At 40.8% G+C, this 23,675-nt stretch overlaps 1 protein-coding gene across 1 annotated transcript in view; it reads right to left on the bottom strand.

The window, feature by feature from the left end:
* ube2j1 (ubiquitin-conjugating enzyme E2, J1) overlaps positions 1 to 23,675 on the bottom strand; it is a 49,974-nt gene that overhangs the window by 15,795 nt on the left and 10,504 nt on the right. The window contains exons 2-5 of the mRNA XM_076755990.1: positions 14,501 to 14,574; positions 11,131 to 11,262; positions 10,505 to 10,589; positions 7,155 to 7,260 (exon numbers count right to left, since the gene is read on the bottom strand). Coding sequence (XP_076612105.1) covers positions 7,155 to 7,260; positions 10,505 to 10,589; positions 11,131 to 11,262; positions 14,501 to 14,574 — 397 coding nt within the window. The remainder of the gene's footprint in view (positions 1 to 7,154; positions 7,261 to 10,504; positions 10,590 to 11,130; positions 11,263 to 14,500; positions 14,575 to 23,675) is intronic.

The raw sequence follows: 23,675 nt of genomic DNA on the forward strand, positions 1-23,675 counted from the left end.
CTCTCCCACAAACACTGTTCCTGAACACCTGAACGCCCCGTTGGCAGTCCAGCCTTGTCTTCCGTTACCTGTCTTCGTCTCTATGTAATGCAGCATTACCTACAGCTTGGTGACCATACTCTGTCTAAGTGGCCATCTTGCCCACCTTGCTGTCTGTAGTTTCCATATGAAGACGTGGAAGGTAACATTAAGAGCAAAGCAGCCAGTTTCTCTGCTGCTGACTGCAAGAACCAACACTCTTCACCTACTACTACCATCTGAGGATAGATGCAGTGGATTCATTTATTTTTATGTGTGGCCGGTACACTGGTTGTGTCAGGTTCTGCCGTGGATTTTGCAATACTGTCATTACGGTGATAAATGTTTTAGCATATTAAAAATAATGTGCTTTGCTGTGGCTGTGATAACATGCATGGAGAGGGCTATGCACGCACTCCATGTAGCCACCCACTAGTCACTATTTTCCTCAAAATAATGCTGACTCAGGCAACACAAAGATGTGGAAGGTAACATTGCAAAGCAATGCACAGCAATTTCTCTGTTGTTGGCTGTAAGAGCCAACACAAAAGTATTCATCTCGTCCCACCATCCAAGTGAAACCCAGTGGATTAACTTGATGGAAATGGTCCCACAACAACAACTAGAAAACTCAGGCTATTTACTTTGGGCAGCTTCGAGGGCCAATACAAAGCAGGTTTCACTTCAAAGACACAACAGCTCAAAAACTGATCCACACTGACTTCAAACTTAGAACCTGTCATTTTTGACATTTTTATGTTGCTTTGCTGTCTATTTTGCTGATTAGCAAGCATTAGCATTAGCAAGTTACCTGGATAATGTGGCTAGTGGCATCTTTTAGAAACCCAATAAAAAAGAAGAAGGGAGAATCATGTTTTGAGCAGAGTATTCCTTTCTTTTTGTGATAACATTATATAATACAGTTACTGTTAAAAAAATGAAAAAGAAATTCAACTAATGCGATATAAATGTTGGGTCATATTGCCCACCCAGAATGGAAATGTCCCCACAATGAGTGGAAACTTTGAGGCTTAGCAGATGTGGTTACTCCCACAGACTGGGAGCAATGTTGGACAAATTATGTAATATTGAGGACGGTCAACTGAAGCCAACTAATTAATGAGAGCAGTAGGTTTTTCATGTTTCTTACACTGCAGCCCTTGATTTGTTGTTATACAAATCCATTCTACTCTGGGATCATGTGCTACTGCTGTATGTAACACACATGGGTGGATGTCTTTTACTTTGATGTCTTTTGGGTGAGACGGCACCTTTTTGGGCCAGATGGACTTCACCTGAACAGAGCAGGTGCCTGCTTGCTGTCTGCCAACCTGTGCAACATGCCAATCTCCCCAAATCTGCACCAGCTGATCTGTCCGCCACCGATTGATGTCCCCTAGGTCCTATGCATCAAGTTCCACCTCTAACCACAGTACACACAACACCGGACATGGACCTATTCACACATACACCTCACCCATTCCCGTTATCATTACCCTACATCAACACACCAGACAAAGGGGACAACAGAGGGACACTGGATCTGGTCATTAGCCACGGCCTCTCAGCCAGTGTGTCCTCTGTTGTTGACTTGGCTGTGTCTGACCATTACTGCGTGTTTTTTAATATCACCGGTTTGATTCAGCAGGAGACCACAGTGAGAACAGTCAGGAAATGCTATACTACCGCTGAAGTGGCTGCAAATTTTATTGACATTTTAGATAAACATCCAGTTGTTTTACCTTGTGATTTTATTGTTGATGATTTTAACAGTAAATTGAGGACAACCATAAATATTGCTCCACCAGTTTTAAAAGTTTTAAAGAAAGTCCCAACTAAACATACAACGCCATGGAGAAATGAAGACATCAAAAAACTGAAGAGAAATTGCAGGGTAGCAGAGAGAAAATAGAGGAAAAATAAATTAACAGTTAACTACCAGATGTACTGTGAGCAACTAAAAATATATAACAAGGCTCTGAGAGAAGCAAGAAAAAACTATTTTATCAGAATAATCTCATTTCACAATAACAGCCCACTTCAGAGGTAAAATTGATTTAATCAAATCAACAATTGTAAGAAATCAAAACACTATTTTTAATACACCTGAATGTGTGTTTTACCCCGAGGAAACACTGGACAGTTTTTTCCTGGTTGATGCTGATATGCTTGGTAGAACGACCTGCCTTTTAGACCCAATCCCAACATCACTTTTTAAAACATTTTATGGATTCTTGGAAGTTGAGCTTTTAAACATTGTAAATTGTTCTCTTCAGACAGGCGCCTTGCCTGCAGCTTTTAAAACAGCTGTAGTGAGGCCTCTTCTGAAGAAGACAAATTTGGATCCTAGCATTCTTAATAAATACAGACCAGTATCCAACTTACCATGTTTAAGTAAAATTTTAGAATTTTTTTTTTTTTTTTACCTCAGCTGAATGATTTTTTTTAATTAATCATTCAATCTTTGAGAAGTTTCAATCTGGTTTTAGGATGAATCACAGTACAGAGACTGCACTTTTAAAAACTGTTAATGACCTCAGGTGCAACTTGGACACACACAAGCTTTCAGTCCTTGTGCTACTGGATCTAAGATCCAGTAGATCACACTATTATTTTAAGTAGACTCAGACATCTGGTTGGCCTCTCTGGTACTGTTCTTAAGTGGTTCACTTCCTATCTCACAGACAGAAAATTCCTGGTGAGTTTGGATACATGCTCCTCAAGAATACATGAAATAAAATGTGTTGTGCCCCAAGGATCAATTTTAGGCCAGATTCCTTTTAATCTATATATGCTCCCACTTGGCAGTGTCATCAGGAGACATGGTATCAATTTTCACAGCTATGCTGATGATATACAGCTGTATATTTCCATGTCTTCTGATGACACAGGGCCACTTGATGCCCTCTTTAACTGTATTTTAGACAACAAGAGAACTTCCTACAGCTCAACCAGGACAAAACTGAAGTTTTAATCATTGGTCCTGAGGCCCAGAGAGCAAAACTTTTACCAAAACTGCAAACATTGTCTTTAAATCCATCCAATCATGTAAAAAATCTGGGCGTCATTTTTGACTCTGAGCTCAATTTTATTCCACACATGAAATATGTTACAAAAACAGGATTTTATCATTTAAAGAATATAGCCAGAGTCTGCCCGTTTCTCTCTTGGGCAAACACAAAGGTGCTGATGCATGCTTTCATCTCCAGTTGTATTGATTATTGCAATGCCTTGCTTTCTGGTCTTCCGAAAAGAAACATCACAAGTTTACAACTTCTACAGAACTCAGCTGCACGTGTGCTTACAAGGACCAGAAGGCAGGCGCATATTGCACCAGTTTTAGAATCACTGCATTGGCTCCCTGTGGGTTTCAGGATCAATTTTAAGGTTCTCTTAATGGTTTTCAAATGTCTTAGGGGTCTTGGGCCTTCTTATTCTTCAGAATTGCTTTTACCTTATGCACCCTCGTGGACCCTCAGGTCCTCCGACACCGGCCTTTTATCTATTCCCAGAGTTGGCTTTTAACTAAATGTTTTTAGATGGTTATTTTAGCTTTGTTAATGTTCTTATATTTTTTTACCTTATATGTTTTTATACTTTTATCCCATATATCCAGTGTTTCCTCAGTGGGGGCCCTCTGCACTGGGGGCTGTTATCGGCCGGGCTGGGATGTCTCTTCTCGCAGGGCACACAGGGTAGGGTGGTGCTTTTAACATGTAAAGCACTTAGTGCTACATTTCATGTATGAAAGCATAAAACTCATAAAAGTTTTTTTTGCAGAACATTGTGATGTCACAGTGAAGTAAACCTTTGACCTTTTGAAAATAAAAAATCATGTCATCATTTCATTTTTTATCCTGAGACATTTGTGTGAAATTTGATCATAACTGATGTGAATTTAATTGAGATGTAAAAAAAAATCCAGACATTTGATTCTGAAAATGAATATTTGATCATGGAAAAAAAAAAGCAGCACTGCTGTGGTGGATGTCCTGAATGCGCTACATGATGGACAGGAGTCACAAAACAAGTGTCTGTTGTCCAGTAATTACCATTTTTCTACCAAGCAAGACATGATTACGTTGAAATAATATACAAGTAGCATGTTGGTTTGCCCTCTTATGGATACACTGAGCAAAAATAGTTATTCCAATTATTCAAACCTATGTTTATTTATTTTTTTATTGAAGTAATAATCAAATGTCATTTCTCCCAATTTTGACTTAAGAATACTTTCCGAGAGAACTGCTCATAAGATAGCTAGAAAGGTCAATCAGGACCCCATGTGATTGCAAAAGACCTTCGGGGAGGTTTTGCAGACTCTGGAGTGGGGGTGTTCTGTTCTACTGTGCTGTACTCTGAGGTAGAGGCCCCCATACAGGAAGAAATAAACAGTAATACATGGTAGTTATAGCCACCAATATTACAAACAACCAACATGCATAGGTAAGAGACAGAGTCCAGATAGAAGCAGGGACAGAGATAAAATGTGCTGATTCTCTCCTCTGCGCTGAGCAAGTCAGATGGTTTTAGAGGATATTATGTTAGTTAATGTTAATGTTAGAGTAGACCTTGCTTCCTGAGTGTAGCACAGTAATCTCTTCCCCCTGGTGAGACATGCGCCAGGTCAGCTGCTTGATCCTCTCTACCCAGGTCTCCAGGGGCTTGAACACCTTTATAGGTAAACCCCTGTGTGCTTTGGTTGCCTCCTCTGCTGAGCAGTATATTCTGGTTTTGTCTCGGAAAAATACTCAATGTGGCAGGGAACGGTGTCTGATATCTTACCTTTTTGTCCCTCAACACCCTTTCTGTCTCTGCTCGTTTTACATTTTTTGGAGCATCCCTAGACAATAGCCGTGGTCTACATTCACTCTTTTCTCCTGGAAAACAAAACCCTGTTTCTCTAAGGTTTACATCTTCAGGTCCAAGGAGGATGGAAGATCCAGGGTCTCTTTCAATAATGTCTCAGCAAAATAAATCAGAGAAGGTGAGTTTTCTTCAGTCTGTTTACAGATACAATGGATCCTTAAGTTGTCTCGACCTTATCGACCCTCCTGGTCTGTTAGTTGAGATAAGGACTCAGTCACTGGTAGTTAAACTGTGGGTTTTGTATTGATCACTGACTGCCTCCTTGGCAGAGGCCTACTTCAGTATCTAGTTATCATTATGGATTTTCCATGTTTTTTGAGAGTCTGTTCACTGATACTGTGGGCTCCATAGTTGGCCCTCTCCCTCTGTCTCCTGCCCTCTCTCCCTCGTCTGTCAAGTGTAAGTGTGTTTCACTGTGGGCTCGGCTCTCCACCCAGTATTTGTAGAATTGTCCGTTCATTCAGAAGGTAACGACTGAGACTCATGAAGATCACCTAAGCAAATATTGCCCTTTCCCTTGTCTGCTTGCCTTCCTTCTTGACTTGTCTTTCTGTGTGCTCAGGTGTCTAGCCCTCACCTGTCTCCGTTCATGCCCTGTCTGTCTGCGTCCTCTACACTCATCTTGCCTACTCCATCTCAAGCCTTCTCAAAGTTCTGGATCTTCTCAGATTCATCAGTTTGCCAAACCTATCAGTCAAACTTTAAACTCCTTTTGGTCTCCAGTCCTGTCTGTCTGAGTGTGGCATTTTGGGTCATGTAAATATGCGAACGTAGCAGATATCGTCTGAAATAACATGAATTTTGAAAGAAAGTGAAATGATTGAATCTTAATTCTTCTCTTTTTAAGTTCAGCCCCTACATAAAAATTCAGGCCCTTGGACAAATGTATCTCAGGACCCCAGCCATATCTCATGATGAATAGATGAATACATTGTGAAGTGTAATGGTTTCTATTTTGAAATACATTTTCTACTGATCAATAAATGTTAGTGACGTTGAATAGTGATCCTGTCCCGAGAGAAAAGTTTTAATGTCGCTTATTTCAGTATCACTGACATCTTAATTAATTCCACTCAAACTATGCTTAATGGGACAAATGAGGTGTTTATTTGATAATAAATCGATTTTTACCAAAATCAGATCCAGAAAAGACTTGAAAGTTTTATTCCTTTAGCCCCAAGGATGAAGGGCTGTTAATGTTAATTGTCCTGAGTTCGGTTGAATCTTTAGTTCTGTAACTAACATGATCCACTGGTAAAGCCATTCAACATGACCACCAGTTAGGCCACTACACCTCACACTTCACGAGTTACTTTTAATAACTAACATCACAGTACATGTCATGACAGCAGGTCTCATGCATAGGAATGAATGACATTTTCATATTCTTGTCTCAGATTTCAATGAGCTCCGCAGGGCCCCTGTGTGTGTGTGTGTGTGTGTTTGTCCTGTCTCATCACAAGCTGGCCAACTTCTTTGGCAGTTTATAAACTGCAGTCAGTCATAAACTCAGCAAACTCTGAAAATATTGGACAGGAGCCTTTTCCTGCTGTGCAGAGGCCCTTCTCTGACTGACACTTCTCACAATTACCAGGGGCACAGAAACAGAAGATGAGAAACCAGGGAAGTGCTGCACCAGCTTTAGACCGAGTGGGAAAAAAAAAGAAAAAAGGTTTTCCATCAAGGACATAAGCAGCATGTATTTATAGCAAAGTGCATCTTCCTGTCCATCTCATCTCCATGTGCTAATGAAACAGCCTGCTGATCAAGACCTCTGTCTCATCTGCTAATAGAAGGATGACTTTAGGTGGATCCTCTCTTTCTCTGGTTTCTCTAAGGGAAATGCAGTGTGAAATGAAGAGCAACGAGCCCATTCATGCTCCCTCCAGGGAACAGATATTTTGGCGATAATGAATTTGTCATCTTGCAACTGGCTTGGGCGCGCTCATTTCCCTTTGTGACAAGGCAGTTATCAATAGGGAGACATGTCAACCAAGGCTCAGGTGCTGAAAACAGTACATGCTTGTATAAAGTTTGCTGTGTTAATGATATCTAACCACCATCACGCATGTAATGCAATGTTGGCACTGATCATATCCTCAACCTGTATGTTAACCTGTGTGATGTGATCTTGTATACTAATCCAGCATGCAAAACGTTCCACACCACTCTTCACAATCACCTCATTATCATTCTCTATCCATAGCCATACATACACATGTTCTACAGAGTAAACACTGGACAGAGTTTGCACTACCACATCTTACTTTTTGGCAAGGGCTCTCCTCTCTTCTGGGGTGTAATCAAGAGATCCTATTGCTCCCTCTCCTTTCGTTGGCATGAATCCAATTATAGCTATTAGGGCAGTTCGGACTGGAGGAGAAACAGAAAAGAGGAGAAAAAACAAAGAGGAGATGAGAACAATTAAAAACAGAGCATATCCAACATTGCTGGGTAAAACAGAGAAGGTTAAATTACACGACAGGCGGCACATGCCATCATGTTCAGTACCCATGTTACATAAGTGGGAATGATGCTTTGTGTTCGGATTTACCCTGGACTCCATGAGGACATCCACCATGGGTGTGACATTGACATGATTGGTCATTCAGCTTCCCATAGACATGGAGTTGACTGGTATTTTGTCAGCAGAATGAATATTTTTTTTTTTAGCAGTGTCACTCTACACAGAGCAATACAGGAGCAACAGCTTGGCAGGCCGCAAACTTTAAAAACCAAGTCTCACAATGACCACAAACCACAAAACCAACTGTGAAGGAAACAGAGAAGGGTGACAGAAATGGAGGGTAACATGACGCTGGACAGCATGAGGCGGGCAGTGTGACTCCAGTCCACTGGCTGCTCCAACTCTCTCTGCTCCAGTGATGACTGTCAGTGAAGTCGGCTAAACCACTTTTGAACCAGACGGTCGTACAACCTCCTCTACTGTCATCCACTGTGACTGACTCTTCCGCTGAGCACTGTCAGCAGCCTGGCACGAGAGACACTTCAACTGAAACATGAGTGGAATGCACACTTTTACTATCTCTGACTGTGTGGAAATCTGATGGTTTCACACCACAGATGACACAGAAAGGCATTGAAACATGAGTCTTGCAGGTAAACCATCAAAGTTCAGTGTGGTGCTGAACTGGGGAGGAAAAAAGAAGGGAATGAATAGTCAAATCTTCATATTGAACAGTCAAATCGGATTTGACTGACAAATTCTGATTCTACAGCCTCTTCATTTCTAAACATCTCAACTTTGCTTTGTCAATTTCAGTGTTCACTGTCACTGGAACGGCAGAGGATGAACCCAGACTAGTTCATTTACTGCTCTGCTTGATGTGACATCATCATAAGTCATTGAAGACAGGAGAGACAATAAAATGTATCCTCTGCATTAACGCTGTCAGACTTTCATTTTCAGTGTGCATGACAGCTTTTTAATCCTCTGTTTTACTTAATTGACGACAATGTAACTCGAGGTAAAGACACACCTGCTCCCATGACAGACAGTGATCAGAAACCTGCATCAGGTGTCACAGTTTCCCGGAATATGATGTTTACATGCAGAAATACATAATCAGGATGGCCCACAGTGCTGATAACATTAACAAACAGGATTCTAATGTCCATGTTAGAGCATTAATCTATAGCCTCCACCTCCATGAGTAAGTTTCAGCTGTAACATCTTATGATTTCCCCATTATGGGGTGTAATGTGTAAGATGAGATCACACAGGGGGACTCAAACTGTTACACTATCAAAGTGAACATAATACAGCAGCATTTGAACTGAATTATGGAGAATTTGAATTAATTCAGTCTTTTTCATTCAAATTCAACACAGTACAAATATTGTCGGGCAAATTTGAACAAAGGCAAAACTCAAGATACTGCAGCTCTTATTTTCAAATACAAACCACAAGCACAGCAGGAAGAGAGTGTGAAAATATATCGAAACATAGTCATAAATAAATACATATTGATAAATTAATCTTAACAGATAGGAATATGTAACATAAAAGTCTGTAAATCTTCTCCAAAGTGACATCAGAGGGAATGTATGAATGACTTGGCCACACTTTATGAAATATGTAGGCGTAGCTATGAACTAAAGCAGCAGCCGACAGTAGGGAGTGAAACCCTGAAACCACAACAGCTGGCCTGCTGTGATGGAACTCACTGCAATTCCAAACAGGATGAGCCACAACTTGTCCACAACACTTTAAGATCCCAGCAGGGGAAGTCAAATCTCTCAGGGCATGGCCAGCCATGTGACTTGAAGTATGGAAGTAAAAAGAGGCTTAGAGCAACCTTTGTCTTTGATTTCATTCTGTCATTGATTTCAACTTTTTTTTTGTCGTTACAAGGATGGTGGAAAACTGGCAGCAGCCGCCAATCAAACGACAGTAAAATAGGAAAGTGGGTGGTAAATAGTAGACACAAAATAATTTTTTTCTATTGAGTGGCCGGTGAATTTGAAAATGAATCTGTCAGTAGATGGTAGATGTTTAAAAAGTTAATCCACCACACTGGTTATGAGGTCAGACCAGAAGGAAAAATGCTTTAGGACGATGGAGCGTCTCCCACTGAGTTCCCTCTGATTAAAGTCCCATGCTGAGCATAGCATGAAAGTAGAACTCGGCAAAATGATGGGTTGACAGTAGAAAACTAAAGTGAGTTCTAGAAATAAATGACCAGTTCTGACCCTAGAGGCACAGAAATATGCCCTCGCCATCAGGTAGAGTATTGTGTTTGCAGTGACCAAAGCAAAGGATATAAGGTTAAGAAAACCTGAGCTGAAATCATCAGAAAATCCACATGATGTGTATTGGTTTGGTGGGCATTTTTTCTTAATACATACTTTAAACATGTCAACAGAACTCAGATTTTTGTTGGTCCATGTTGTACAAAAGACACAGACTTTCATGTGAGATGGAAGACCTAAAGGCGTAGCTTCAGCACCTTCAGCTCTCTGGTTAAAGGCTTGATATTTATCACATAGAGAGCAGGCGTTCACTTACCTCGACTGCAGACAGGCCCCCATCTTAAACAGGCTTTATTTTTTAATTTTCCTCATTTTATAAATGTACCATTTCACATTTTTGGTAAGAAGCATCCCAGCTTTCCATGTTTGCTTGTTTTCTGATAAATTCAACACAAAGCACAGCACAGCAGTAGTGAGTATGACTGTTGGACTGAAATGTACAAATTTGCTGAGATGCTGAATTTGCCGTGTGAGCCATTACAGTACAGACAATTGAACCCACCTAAATGTCTTTTACCCTGCTTTTATTTTCAAACAACCTTTGTTTGTCTGTGCTGGCCACAGTTCTGTCACTTCACTGTGTCATTCCAGAATCCTCTTCACAACACAATAACTAAATTCACTGTACAGACACATAAGGACGCAACATCAATGGTTTTCCATACTGTTGCTGTAAAAGTCTGTGACTGATTACAATTTCCAGCCCTCCAAGTAATAACACTCATTACTGATACTTCTCCACATTCTCCAGGTGACAATGATATGTAGTTCTAGAAGGAACTAGAGAAACACAGGGAATGAGCTTCATCTGGAGAACTTGGGACTTGTGTTGGAGAACACTTACTGCTCCAAGAGGGCTGCCAGGTTTCTGGATGGTGGCCAGAGATGCTCAGACAAATCTTCTTTCCAACTTCGAATCTTCCATTTGGCTAGAAGGAGAGGCAACAGAAAGAGATAAAAGTGAGTACGTGGGTGGAGATGAATACAGCACACGTACTGAAAGTTATGATAAGCACACTGACATGGAATTTTGCAGCAGTTCAGGGTTGAATGAGGAAATGCAGGCGGCCATTGTGCTAAAGTAAGAGTTTTCAAACAATGAATCCAAAATGAAAAAGAAACAGTCTATAAAAAAAGGAGCTGGACACAATGACAAAAGGGTCTGTCACAACAATTCAGAGAATTCTGAGGTTTTTATCAGTCTTTGATTAGTTCAGGTGTCATTCAACTGTCTGAATATAAGACGGCCTCATATTCTTGTAAAACCAGTGCAATTCCCTCCGACAGTGTGATGACAGCCAAGGCTTTGATCTGACAACTGTCACTTCGTGTGTTGCAACCAGAAATGCCTGATGGTTATGACATGCTGCCCATTTTCTCCTCTTTGATCATCTGATTTGACGTCTCTCTGTTCCACTTCAGCTGGAGAACATTCAGATGCGATTCAGATGTGGCCTTTTTCTGTCTTACCGTGAGGAGGATGATGCTGGGGGGCTTCATGGGGTACTCTGGGGGAAGTACAATCCTGCCATGGTAAACCCCGCCATCGAAATCGGAATCTGGGGGCCCACGTACAGAGAAGTGCCATTCAAAGAGGTTATCCTACAAAAAAAAAAAAAAAAAAAGAGAACTGTCACACTGAGCACATACTACGGACATTCTCATACAGATCGACAGAACTCTGTGACTTCTGTCTGGTCGAAGTGACAACGTTGATGGTGACGTGTCCTGTTAGCCCACAGCTCTCTGCTGTGCTAACGGTAGGCAGTTAACTGAGCAGTGAAATTCTATTTTTTTTTTTTTTTTTTAAATGTATTGTAAATTACTAATCTGTGTAATTTAACTTCAACCTCTGAGCTGTTGTTGCTCAGTTTTCTCTACCTTTATTTACAGCCTTTTGGCACGACATTCACTAAATGTCTTTGGTAAATCATGAATCCATGTTGAGGATTCGCTCTATCCGCCCCCTAAATTCACTCCCTGTTCCTCGTTTCTGTCAAGCTTTGACTGCCTGAAACACATTTTTAGTACCAATGAATAACAGTTCCCTACCATGGAGGGATTTGTCAGTTTTTAATAGCTCTTACATGAATATTTTTGATTTTCCAGCTCCTGTCAGATATAAAAAGTCCAAAATCATCTTGTATGCAATGGTTAAATGAAGATACGAGGATTTCAAAAGACAAAGACAATGCAGGGAGGTAGAGCGAAGCGTCCAAACATCCAGGACCGTGTTGCAAACATGCTGAGAGTACCCTCACAGCGCTCCAAACTCAGCCTGAAACATTCGAGCATGGAGTCAGGAGTCAGACTTCTCAGAGCAGCTCTGAGCGGGAGAGGAACAGAAACTTTCACCTGAGGAGCTCTCTTAAGGGCGAACATGCCTTGTATTAACTGTAAGGGGAAATTTTTAGAAAACATAATTCTATGAATTTTCTTAGAATTTTGTCACTGAGCAACGTTTTGCATTAGCAATCTTTGAATATATCACAACTGACTGCTAAGCAGGGGCATAATTCTGAATTCACTGTAACACCACAAACTCTGTGACTGTGTGATTGGTTCCCCGCTCAGCCAGCCAACTGGATCCTCCCCAAAGAGAGGTGAAGAATGTCTTCATTACCTTCAACACAAAATGGTGCAGATTCGGCAGCATATTAATAAAGAGAAATTGATGTTGACACCTGTCCACCTTCAACATTAACACACACACAAACATCTCTGTGTCAACTCTCTAATGCACCGCTGCACTCCAAGAATCATCCACCTGCCCTTTGAGCTGCAGTCACATCTGGTATTTCAGACTGTTTGTCAGGATACTTTAGCCATTATTAACTCTGTCTCCTGGCATTTTGCTCTCCAGTTTCGAACAGGACGATGGAGGAGATGGTCACCATCTTTATAGGCATCTTTTTAGACTAAAATTGTCTCCACTAAATAGATTTATTTTCTGAATGACAAGTCTGAAAAACCATGGCATCATCAGCAATGTGGCTTGGGACTGGTTCATCTCCTCTGTCCTTCTCTGCTGTGCTTAGGGATGTCTTCTCTTCCTATGCTCCTCTCTTTTGTGGGGTCCCCCAGGGGTCTATTCTGGCACTAGCAGCATTAATGATCACTCATCCAGTCTGGGAGCCTTAGCAAATAATAATAGTAACAATAAAAAAGAGATCTAAGGTATTGTCTTTGATGCTCAGTGGTACAGTCCTCTTTTGTCCAACTGAGACATTTGACCAGGACCCATTCATCTTCAGATCAAGATCACACCATTGCTTAATAGCCTCCAGACTTCACTATTGCAATGCAGTATATTCTGTATCAGTAGATATTGTCCAAAGACTGCACCTTTTACAAAATGCTGCTTCAGGCTTTTAACATGTCGTAAGATAATCAAACAAACCCTTCCTGCCTTTCACTGCTTCCCTGTCAGTTTTAGAACTGATTTTAAGATACTATTGCTCCTTTGTATAATCTTGAATATGAGCATGTCTGCAGCTTGAGCTCCTCCAGCAGGGCCTTGCTAATGGTTCAAAAATCTCAACTTGTCACTAAAGGCAGACGGGTCTTTGCTGTCCAGGCCCCTCAGCTCCGGAAGCTGGCAAACTCAATATCCTCTTTTAAATGTTTTCTTAACTTAACCCAAGCAGGTTCTGGCCCTTTTTTGCTTCTGTCACATTTTTACTCCCTGTGGGCTAGTTTTTCACTGCAATAAGTAAGTTGAAATTATATATATGTTTAGAAAAAAAAAGACAAGAATACATAACTCGGGACAAACATGGAATCTTTTGATATACCATTATTCCAAGTGCGACATGTGTTACAGATACTGGAAAAAAAAAGGGATGCCAAATGCTGTAAATATTGAAAAATTTACAGTTTTACAACCTCGTCCAACGAGTTCTCCTGTCCTCTCCTCTCTGCTGTGTAAATACATTTTGCAGTTCAGTCAAAGTTTCACTGAGTTTTTGTCTTGTGACTGTTGGTTCAGTCTAATCATTCAAGGCTTCCCTGTTTCACTGTGAGTGGAGAATGTAATGTGTTTGTACAGGATCTGGTGCGAACAGTTAGATGTGGTTCTTTTTTCCTACAGAAACACTCATCACACACGGTTCATTCAAGTTGTGTCAGAAATGTGAAAATCTGACAATAATTTGTTTTCACAGAGTCTGGCTGTGATAAATGGTGTAATTTTGGCAGTTTTGTAAAGAAATCATGCGTTTCAAACCCACTGGTGCGTTGTAGGGTTCAGGTCTCTGTATTTAATGGCTTTCTCTCTTTGTCTTTCTCTATTTGTTGTAACTATTTAAATAATTTAATCATGTCTTATATCTTTTGTTTTGCATTCTTTTTACTTTTAAATGTGTTTTTATTGTAAAGCACTGAGTAACTTTATCTTGAAAAGTGACACACAAATAAAGTTTTTTTGTTTTTGTTTTTTTCAGGATACGTTACACTTCTCAGAATTGCCATACACATGAGTGGGAATTTTCTGGCTCCCTATGCATTTCTATTAATCAGATCAGCCTCAGACCTCAAACGCCATGTCAAATAGGCCAGACTCTACTAACACATCTGATTGGGATTAAATAAACATGTTCCACCATTACGGTGAGAAACATCATCAAGAGGCCTTCAGCAAATCAAACTTTCACACTGAATCTGAATAAAAGAAATGCATGAGGAGCCAAAGTGTCTTTTCTACTCGAAAGTTTACTTCCAGTGATCTGCACCTCACTACAACCCTTGGCGTGTGTTACTTCTTTTATAAATAATCCCCCATTGCACATGAATCCTGTGCACACACGACTCAGGTTTTTGCAGTGTTCTGTGGTGAACTTACTTCCAGTGGCTGGGCATGGTAGTGCTCTGTGGGGTCCCTCAGTTCAGCAGCCTCTTTCATCAGCCTCTTGACCGCTGGTTAAACAAAGGAAGCAAAGACACAAAAAACTGAGGTCAGTGCATGCGGAGTAAAACAGTTCACATCTTCTTCATGATCAGTGCAGCCTACATCCTCAGTGTACACCACCATGCGTTGTGTGTGAAACCCGACAGTTCCAAGTCTCGACTTCAGCACTTTTACAGGCATTATTACGTTCTTGATTTCCAGATGCAGAGGGCTGCAAATATGCTGCTTCCCTGGGTAACAGAACGCTAACACACATGGACAGATGAGAAGAGCATGCAGAGGGACGGGGCTCTGCGTAATGGCAGTGCACAAAGTCTCTGCTAAAAATCACACTGACTGTCACACTCACTCAGACAGCGAGGGTAAAAAGGCTGAAGCAAAATGCTCCTTCAAAACACAATCCAAAAGTCTTGGTTTCACACCACCTTTGGTACCTGTTTCTTTGTGACGCACAGTCTCCCGCTAAGCCCTTGGTGTGTGGACCGGCATACTGCATGATTAAATCATGAGTCTTTGATTAAGAAACAGATTTTAACGCAGAGCCTAGGGTACATATTTAGTGACAGAGGATAGCCAAGCTGTGAAGAGATGATTTCTTATGGACATAGTAATAATTGTTCCTAATTTTCCTTCTGTCATTATGATGTTCCATCATATATTAGTAACAAGCCTGCCCAGCTTTCCTTTTTGCTGCTGTTTTAATTTGCTTTTGAAGTCTCTTGATTGATATTTCTTCACTCGTCTATCCTCACTTGAAACCATATCAGTTGTTGATTGGACTATGCCTGAAACATTTAGCCTAATAAATGTTTTCTGATATTCAAAAGACACCGTTATCATATCTGAGTTATTCAATAAAGATTTCACATTCAGAATATCCAGAAACACAGACCCAAAAGATGAATAAATAATACAATGGCATTCTGCCAGTAGAAATGGTTCCTGTGCCTCTGAGCAGGACACAGCACACAGTATAAACACAGAATGCAGGTTATTATTCATGTGCAGGTGTTTGTTAAACAGGTAACAGGCTACAGAGAGAAAGCACTGCTCTGGCTCTGATGACTGTGCCTTTATTAGTATTAGGGCACGTGTGCAGAAATCTCAACGGCTGTTAAAGCAGACAGCTGCTGGCTGACCAGAAAGGGATGTGGATTCACATGAAGCTTCAAAGGAAAATAAAGAACATATTTCCTTGTTTCTTCTCCCCTCACATGTTTTCCTGCATCTCTCCCAGCATCCTCAGTGGGAGGGACTAAGGTTAGGAAAAGATGCAAGTGAAGGAAAAGTCGAGGGAATGTACTCCATGCAAACTCAACACTTCCTCCATATTTACTTGTTGCTGTGTCTCAAGGCAGAGGCTGCATCTTTTCGAAGGCTGTATTTGAAGACCAAATGAGTGACAGTGGCACGACCAGGGTGCATCATTTCAAAGGCTCCCTCAAATAAAACCTTTTTGTCCTGAATTTGAAGGATCCAGTGGGTGGATCCTTACACAGTCCAACCTATCCCAAGATTCACTGCACACCGCTGGTGTTTTTTTCCAAAGAGAGAGTATGGCAGACTCCCCAGACACATCACCAGCAGCGGCCAGGAAGTACACTTTTCAATGTGAGTATTGGGCTTGAACTGACTTGAACAGCTAAAGATACAAATGTAAAAAACACCAACGTGCTTTACAACCTCAAACGGTCATTAAAAAATAGCCATTCTGTGACATTAGTCACACTAACTGACATTGCTACCTATTTAGCTAGCCACTTGGTGCCACTGCACTTACTGCAGCTCTGCTGGCCAGATTGAAATTAAAGCCTTTAAAGCCTTTGCCAAAGCCAAACCTAAGAGGTTCAAAGGTTGACTTCTATCTTGTCAATAGAGTGGCACTTGTAGATAATGTATACTTACTATTACACACATAAATGGACCAGCTTGGTTTCAGATGGCTGAATATCACTTTAAAACTCCAGTAATGTTGGAATTGATTACACGGCTGATCTGAACTTGGTTATTTTGCTCCTTCAGCGGCTTTTATTCAGTGGTATGAAGCCAGACTTTCAATAGCATTTGTTTTGTTTTGTTTTTGGTAGCAAGGACCATAATGCTTAGTTTATTAAACTGAGGAAAGATAATGATCACCTCTTCACTGGGGCCAAAAATTCCGCCAGCGTAGCTTAGAGGTAAGGCAGTAAAAGCTCCTTCGCAATATCTCCATTTGACTGTTTTTTGTACCTTAAGTTCCATTAGCCCTTCTCCTATACAAAGCTCCTAAAAACAAGACAACCAGTAGATGTGGCAAAATCCTTTTTCTCTCTTTTTTGTCGTACCGTCACAGGGATGTAAGGAGTAACTGTTACCAAAAATCCAAGTTAATTATTTCTGGGGGATTTTGTGTCCGTCTTGCTGTGTCACCTTTTCCAGTCTTCCTAAGTCTGCATCCCTGTGTTAACATGATTGATAGGTGTATCCCTTTTCTCTTGTTTTCTCTCTGAGATTAGCACAACTCTGGAGAAATGCCTCCATCCCTGAGGTCACACCTGGGCCAAGTACAGCAATGGATGACCAGGAGGAGGAAAACCAGCCAGCTCAGGGAAAACAGAGAGAGGATAAGCTTCTTCAGCGCATAATGGAAGAGATGAGGCAGCAGAGGGGAGTACAGGAGAGCAGAGAGACAAACAACGGAGAGGCTCTCCTCTCTTCTTCAGAGATTAGTCCAAAATAACTACTGATGAAGGAATTCAAATAAAATAATTGGTAAATAAATTATTTCATTTACAGTGGTCATTAGAACTATTTACAACAACTTAAATCCTATATATATGTGCGCGCACACACACACACACACACACACACACACACACACACATACATATATATATATATATATATAATGTATGTTGTTGTCATGGTTTTGCATATATATTATATACAAACATAATCGGGACACAGCTAATAGTTGATTATCAACTGCAGCTCCAAGGTTGCTAGGCAACAGGATCAGCACAGTGTGACCAAGGGTAAGGCCAGACCGTCTCGTTTAGTCTGCGCCTTCGTAGGCTGCTGAATAGTGTGCACGTTTCCACAGAAGTAATTCACTACAACAGCAGAGAGTAGTGAGTCACACTCACCACATGGCTATTTGCAGTTTCTTTTTTTTAAAGTAATACTCATTTCACTTAGTAATTAATTACTGTCCAGTATACAGTACTTTGCTGCTAAGCTGCTGTCACATTAAAAGATTTCCAGTGCCTCAAAGGCCTTAACACCTCCCTCTTCTAATAGGCTTTTAATGCGACATGTGAGGGCCACTCTGGAATGGAAGCTGAAAATAAAACAAGAACTTGCAATGAGACAGCTCTGTGCTGGTGTTTCTTCATCTTTCTGTTTTCCAGCACCTGTTAAGACTTTTTGCCTGTCTGTGCCTGTTTCAGGCTTCTGATGTGCAGCATATACAGGAAGTGAGGAGATGACATTGATGACATTAGTGCTATAGAATTCACCCAGTAAGCTATCATAACACAGCTTTGCATCCAGCCTTTATTTGTTTATGTGCAACTTAGTCCACTACTACTACAGCTATCAGTAACAATAATAACTCTCAAATGGTGATTGCAAAGCACTTTGCAGAGACAAAAACGGGATGAATATACACTACTGAAGGTGTCAGTACACTTTACAAATGACACAAAATGGAGCTCAATCCACCAGGGCTGTGATGCCCACAGTTTGGCGATCCTGTGCAGAAGCGGAGCTACTGTGAGCAAACAGAGCTGCAGCATGGAGGAATCTAACACAAGGCTCGTTTGAGATGAGCCAGACAGACGCAGACCTGCGAAATTTCAACTGCCATCTTGCTGAGTGCATTGCATGATGGTTAGTGATTTAGTCTGATTCGCTCTGGAAGCTCAACTGCGCGACACTTAAACATTTCACGGGACAGTTGTGATAGCTAGGTGCAGCAGCTGCTCTTCATGAGCTGCAGAAGCCAAATGCATGATGGGAAATGATTTGCCAATAATTCAAGCTGAGCACTCACTGGGAGTTTTTATCCCTTGTCATTGATGAAATTTTTCAGTTGGTTACAAAAAAGTGTTCATCATTACTCCACAGTGTTCATCTCCATGAACTGGAGCAGTACCAAATATATTCACTGATTTGTTTCAAAATGAACGGACACTTGAGTCACATCAGTTTGTAGTGAGGTGTTTAGCAATTTTCATTTACCCGAGATTAAAACCACATCATTACAATTACGGATGCCCAGACGGATTGGCCCCCCACTTTTTTTCATCCAAGTGAGGAAATAGAATATTCATAGTTCACATAATCCAGATGACAGTCATATACACTTTTTTAAGCACTGGAAGATCCAATCATCACTGAAGTGCAAGTCTTGCAAGAGAGCCAATAAAAACAAATGGAATGGTCAAAGTTGACATTACTGACATTTAAGGCGTATTGATTAATTCACAACATCAACTGATGCATTGGTTAACATGCAAGAAAACATTCCACCTGAGTCGCTGGTAGCTGCTGGTAGCCTCTGAGCCGTGCAGTGACCTAAATTATTTTTCTCCAGTCTATACCTGCTGAAGATGTTTTAGGTAACTACAAATAACTACTAAAAGATGAAATGGCAGCAAAAAAACCTTTCATGCATCATTTACTCTTCTGAAGGTTCTTTATTGGTGATGCATTTGCAAAGGAACATTACAAAATCAGCCAATGAAACAAGTCTTCAGTTAACCTGATAGCATCAACCGTACAGGCACTGATGTTACCATGTAACAGAAGTGTGCTGACTATGAGCACTACTTCAAATCTAAATCCAGCTGTTTATGCTTCTTTCTTTTAAGCTTGTGTATTATTTATCCAATTGGTCATTACCTATAGATGTCACAATTACTCAGTCTAGAAATAATTAACGATAATCTGACAGACACAAAAGAAATCCCCCGTATGTTTAATGGACTGTCCCTCCGAATCACACGCGAAGCTGAGGAAGCAAGCAAATGACGCCTTTGAACATAGGATGGAAGACAGTCAAGGATGATAACTAAACGATAATAATAATGATTACGGTGTTTATTATATTTTATCACACACCATATGCACTCCTGTAACTTTCAAAATAAATAAATAAAAAAACAGGCATGTGGTCATGATTCTCCTGCATGCAATAAACAGCTGAACTGAGGCTCAAGACAGAAAAAGCAAACTACTTTTTTTCCTTTGTGTTTGTCACGCCAATCTCTACCCATTTTGGCATTCTGTGAGTTTATGTGCAGACGCAACATGATCTCAGAATGAGGTGCCAGAGAAACATCTGCTGGCATTAACCCTTGTGTCATGACCCAGCCAGCAACACTCAGGCCTGCTGGGTTAATCCGAAGACAAACAACCTTATCACTCTGGGAGGGTAGTTACACAAGTTCAGTTGATGATGATGGTGATTGTGGGGGTTTACTCACCATCCTGACAGGAATGGACACAAAGATGCGCCTTGATGTAATGCAAAATGTCAGGCTGCAGCTACACCTACAGAGGACAGGACGCGAATCCAAGAGTCCAACTGGGGCAATGCCTGGGGTTAAATATCCCATCGTGCTTTAACACTAGGTCATGAGTCACAACAAGAGGTGCTGATGTCACAGTCTCAACCTCATCTTGACAAAGTGCTCGTCACAGGTTCAAAGGAGCTGTTGCTCTTCAGACAGCAAGGTCAATTTGCTTGCTTTCGCTCGTCTATGGGCTGCTACTAGAGCTCCAGCTATCAGCTACCAGCCCACTGCAAGAGGAAACAGGATGGGGCTGAAAATTGGAAAGTAATTGTGAAAAGGAAAGCGGAACTAAGAGGTATTCATAGAGGCAAAATTGGTTTGGAATCCAATCGAGTACAGACTGCTAGGGTGTTGAGCTGGAAATGGAGACTGTGAAATGAACACAGAGGAAGAGGAAGACGGGTAGCGGAGGGGATGGGTGGGGGTTGGAGGGCAAATAACAGGGATGAAGGCGAGTCGAGCTGAGAGGCTGTGCAGGCTGAAGGGGGGAGTGAAGCAGTGGAGCAGCGAGATGGCCTGACACCACGCGGCTTTCAGGGCACGTGTTCTGTCTGATTCTGCCCGAGGACAGACATTCTTCAGTGAAGATGTGAACCAACCACAGTAATCCCACATTGGATACACAAGGAGAATAGAGGAAGAGCCCGTATATGTGTGTATGTGTGTTTGGCTTCCCCCGCCTCCTCCTGTTTACACAAGGGTGCAGGGGGTCACAAAGTGCTTGCAGTCTTACTCAAGCTTAAAATTATTAAGACAAGGGGACAGATGAGAAACTGATCCTCTGGAAGAAGAAATTCAACCTCCATGCATCAGCCTATTAAAGCATCTTGGCCCAAAACTGATCAAAACACACCTCATGTTCTGACAGTTTTGCCGGCAGAGTTTTAAGGCAGGAAAGGAGACCAGATTTCTGTCTTTAATTTTCCAGCTCTATTTCACTGAAGGACAACTAAAAAACAGGAGAGACCTGAGATGAGCTACATTTCCAGAATGCGCAAATAATCTGCCTGGGGGACGTTACTCTTTGGGCATGAGGGCATGTGCCTTTAATGTTGTAGGTTTGACTCCAGCTTCTAGTGTCATCTGTGTACTCACTACACACATGTACACATGCACCGTAATTCCACCTTCATCAATGACAATCTGCTGAGTTTTCTGAAAATGTTAAGCTTGAACAGAAACCCAAAATACGACAAAGCTGTCTGCCCATGTGGCACCGCACATAAGAGCCAACAAATTAAATAACAGACAGGAAGCTTAGCTGTGCTGTGATCTGTGAACAGCTGAACATGCGGCTGCAACACTCCACAGTGTGAGCTCCATCCGTCACGAGCGGCAACATAACATTTCAAATTCACAAACGCTGAGCCAGCGGTAGGCCGGGCAGCTTACATGTTGAAAATACAAAACCAGAACCGGAAGATCAAAATGTGACCTATGTAAGTGTGATCAGCCTGTGTCCATGGGCTGCTGTCTGTGCAAACCTTCTAAATTCTGTATTACTCACTGAAGACTTCAAGATGACAAACTGTCTAGCTTCATGAATAGTCAGCAGCACAGTGATCACAGAAGATGCTCAGGCTTGGTGGCACTGACAGAATCCAAAAGTGAACACATATTTGGATGATGACTGCTCATGCTTTCAGAATAGGTTTGAGGTTTAACAGTATTTTATTGAATCCATATCTCAACATTGAATATGCTTATCAAACCCAAACTCTTTCATTTCCTTTGTTAAATACAATTAGGTTTCAGCTTCAACATTGGCATTTTTTCTGTATCACCTGTTGCAGGCTGAGTGTTTAGTGACAGTGTAATTAATTTTCAAAACCTGTGAGATTAGCAGCAAAGGATGTACATTTTTGATCAAATTAATCTGACACATTGAATTGAAGGTGCATTCTACCAACTCTGCAGGCTGAGGTTTCCCTGGGCTGGTTGCTCCAAATAGTGGAGGTCTCAATGCATAGCAAGTTGAGAATCTTAAAATACAGCCATGATAGGCATTCTCCTGAAAATGGCCTGATTCAGACAAGAGTCACCACTCTATCGGTCTTGTTGAGCTACAGAAACACAGTCCACTAACAATCATGGAATGTTGTTAGAGTGTGATGTTTCTTTTCCATCACACTAAAAAAAACAAAACAAACACTCCATCTTGCAGAGAGCACATTAATGAGAAAGCAGCCCAAAGTTTCATTTTAGCTGTTACAGAAATAATTTCAGCTGTAGCCGATAGATTTACCACTGCTGTCTGCCAGGTTAACCAATGGAAGCAGCAGTCTAACCAGCTAAAAATGAGAAGCATGCTACCTGTGAGCTTGACCTTTGACCCTAGACTACCAAAATGTAATCATAACATAATCATATCATAACTGAGTCCAAGAAAACGTTTGGCCAAATTTTAAGAAATTCCCTCAAACCATTCCTGAGATATCGCATTAACAAAAACCAATAACTAACCAGTTCATATGTGCTTGGTGAAATCAGGTATTTAACCAACCAGGAGCTGGATCAAATGAAAGCACCTGTCACAACCCTTTTACAATCTATTTTGTGATCATGTTTCAGTCTTTTGTCAATTGGATCGTATATTGACGACCCATATCGGTCAACCACTACTTTGGGTGATTGAACCCCAGCACAGCTTCTGCAGGCCTAGATTAAAATTATTGTCATTTAATGAACCACACAGTGATCATCACATAATCACATTGTGTTCCAGTTTTACTAAATTAAACTGTTCAAATTAATTGATCCTAACCAAACTATAATTCCATTTGTCACTTCAGTTTTTGTGATGTATGTTCATGATGTTTTTCTTGGTGTACTGTGTAACAGTGAATCACAGTTCATTTCACTGAACATCAGTTTAATCATTTTGATTTAACAAATGCTGTTATATGCTAAATACTCATATTAATATTGTGATATTAATTTTAGTCATATTGTTCAGCCCTAATTTACGTGTGAAAATCTGTAGAAATGATTATTAGGAACACTGACACAAAGTCATATGACATGACTAAACAGGCCCAGTCTGTATTCTACCCTGCTGGAACAGTTCCATAAGCATTGAAAATGATATTACATTATCATTCAGTTTTAAATCCCACAAAATATATGGTTAAGGAATTAACTTATTATGCATGGCTCCTCCTGACATCTAATCTCACATTCCAGTATCAATATGAAATCAAATGAGTTTTACATTCAGACACACACTAAGCCAAATTAAAGAGCTTGAAATATTGTTCAGTCTAATAATAGTTTCAAAACTTGTTAAAATGAAAATAACAATAAAACAGAAACTGACAAAACCAAAGTAAGCTTCATTTTTACTTCATTCTTCTTATCTAGTTCACACTCTTTTCAGTACAGTCGTTTCTCGTACAAAAAGCGAAAGATATGGAAATTCTCAGAAGGTATAAAAAAAAATCCTAACATTGTAAAAAGAGACTTTATTATATCAGTACCAGTATCATCCAGACTTCCTATAACACCAAAAGTACAAGCAGCTGGTAGCCAGGAGTGTGAGAGCCAAAGTATCC

Source organism: Chaetodon auriga, chromosome 18 (genome assembly GCF_051107435.1).
Source record: "Chaetodon auriga isolate fChaAug3 chromosome 18, fChaAug3.hap1, whole genome shotgun sequence".
NCBI lineage: Eukaryota > Metazoa > Chordata > Actinopteri > Chaetodontiformes > Chaetodontidae > Chaetodon > Chaetodon auriga.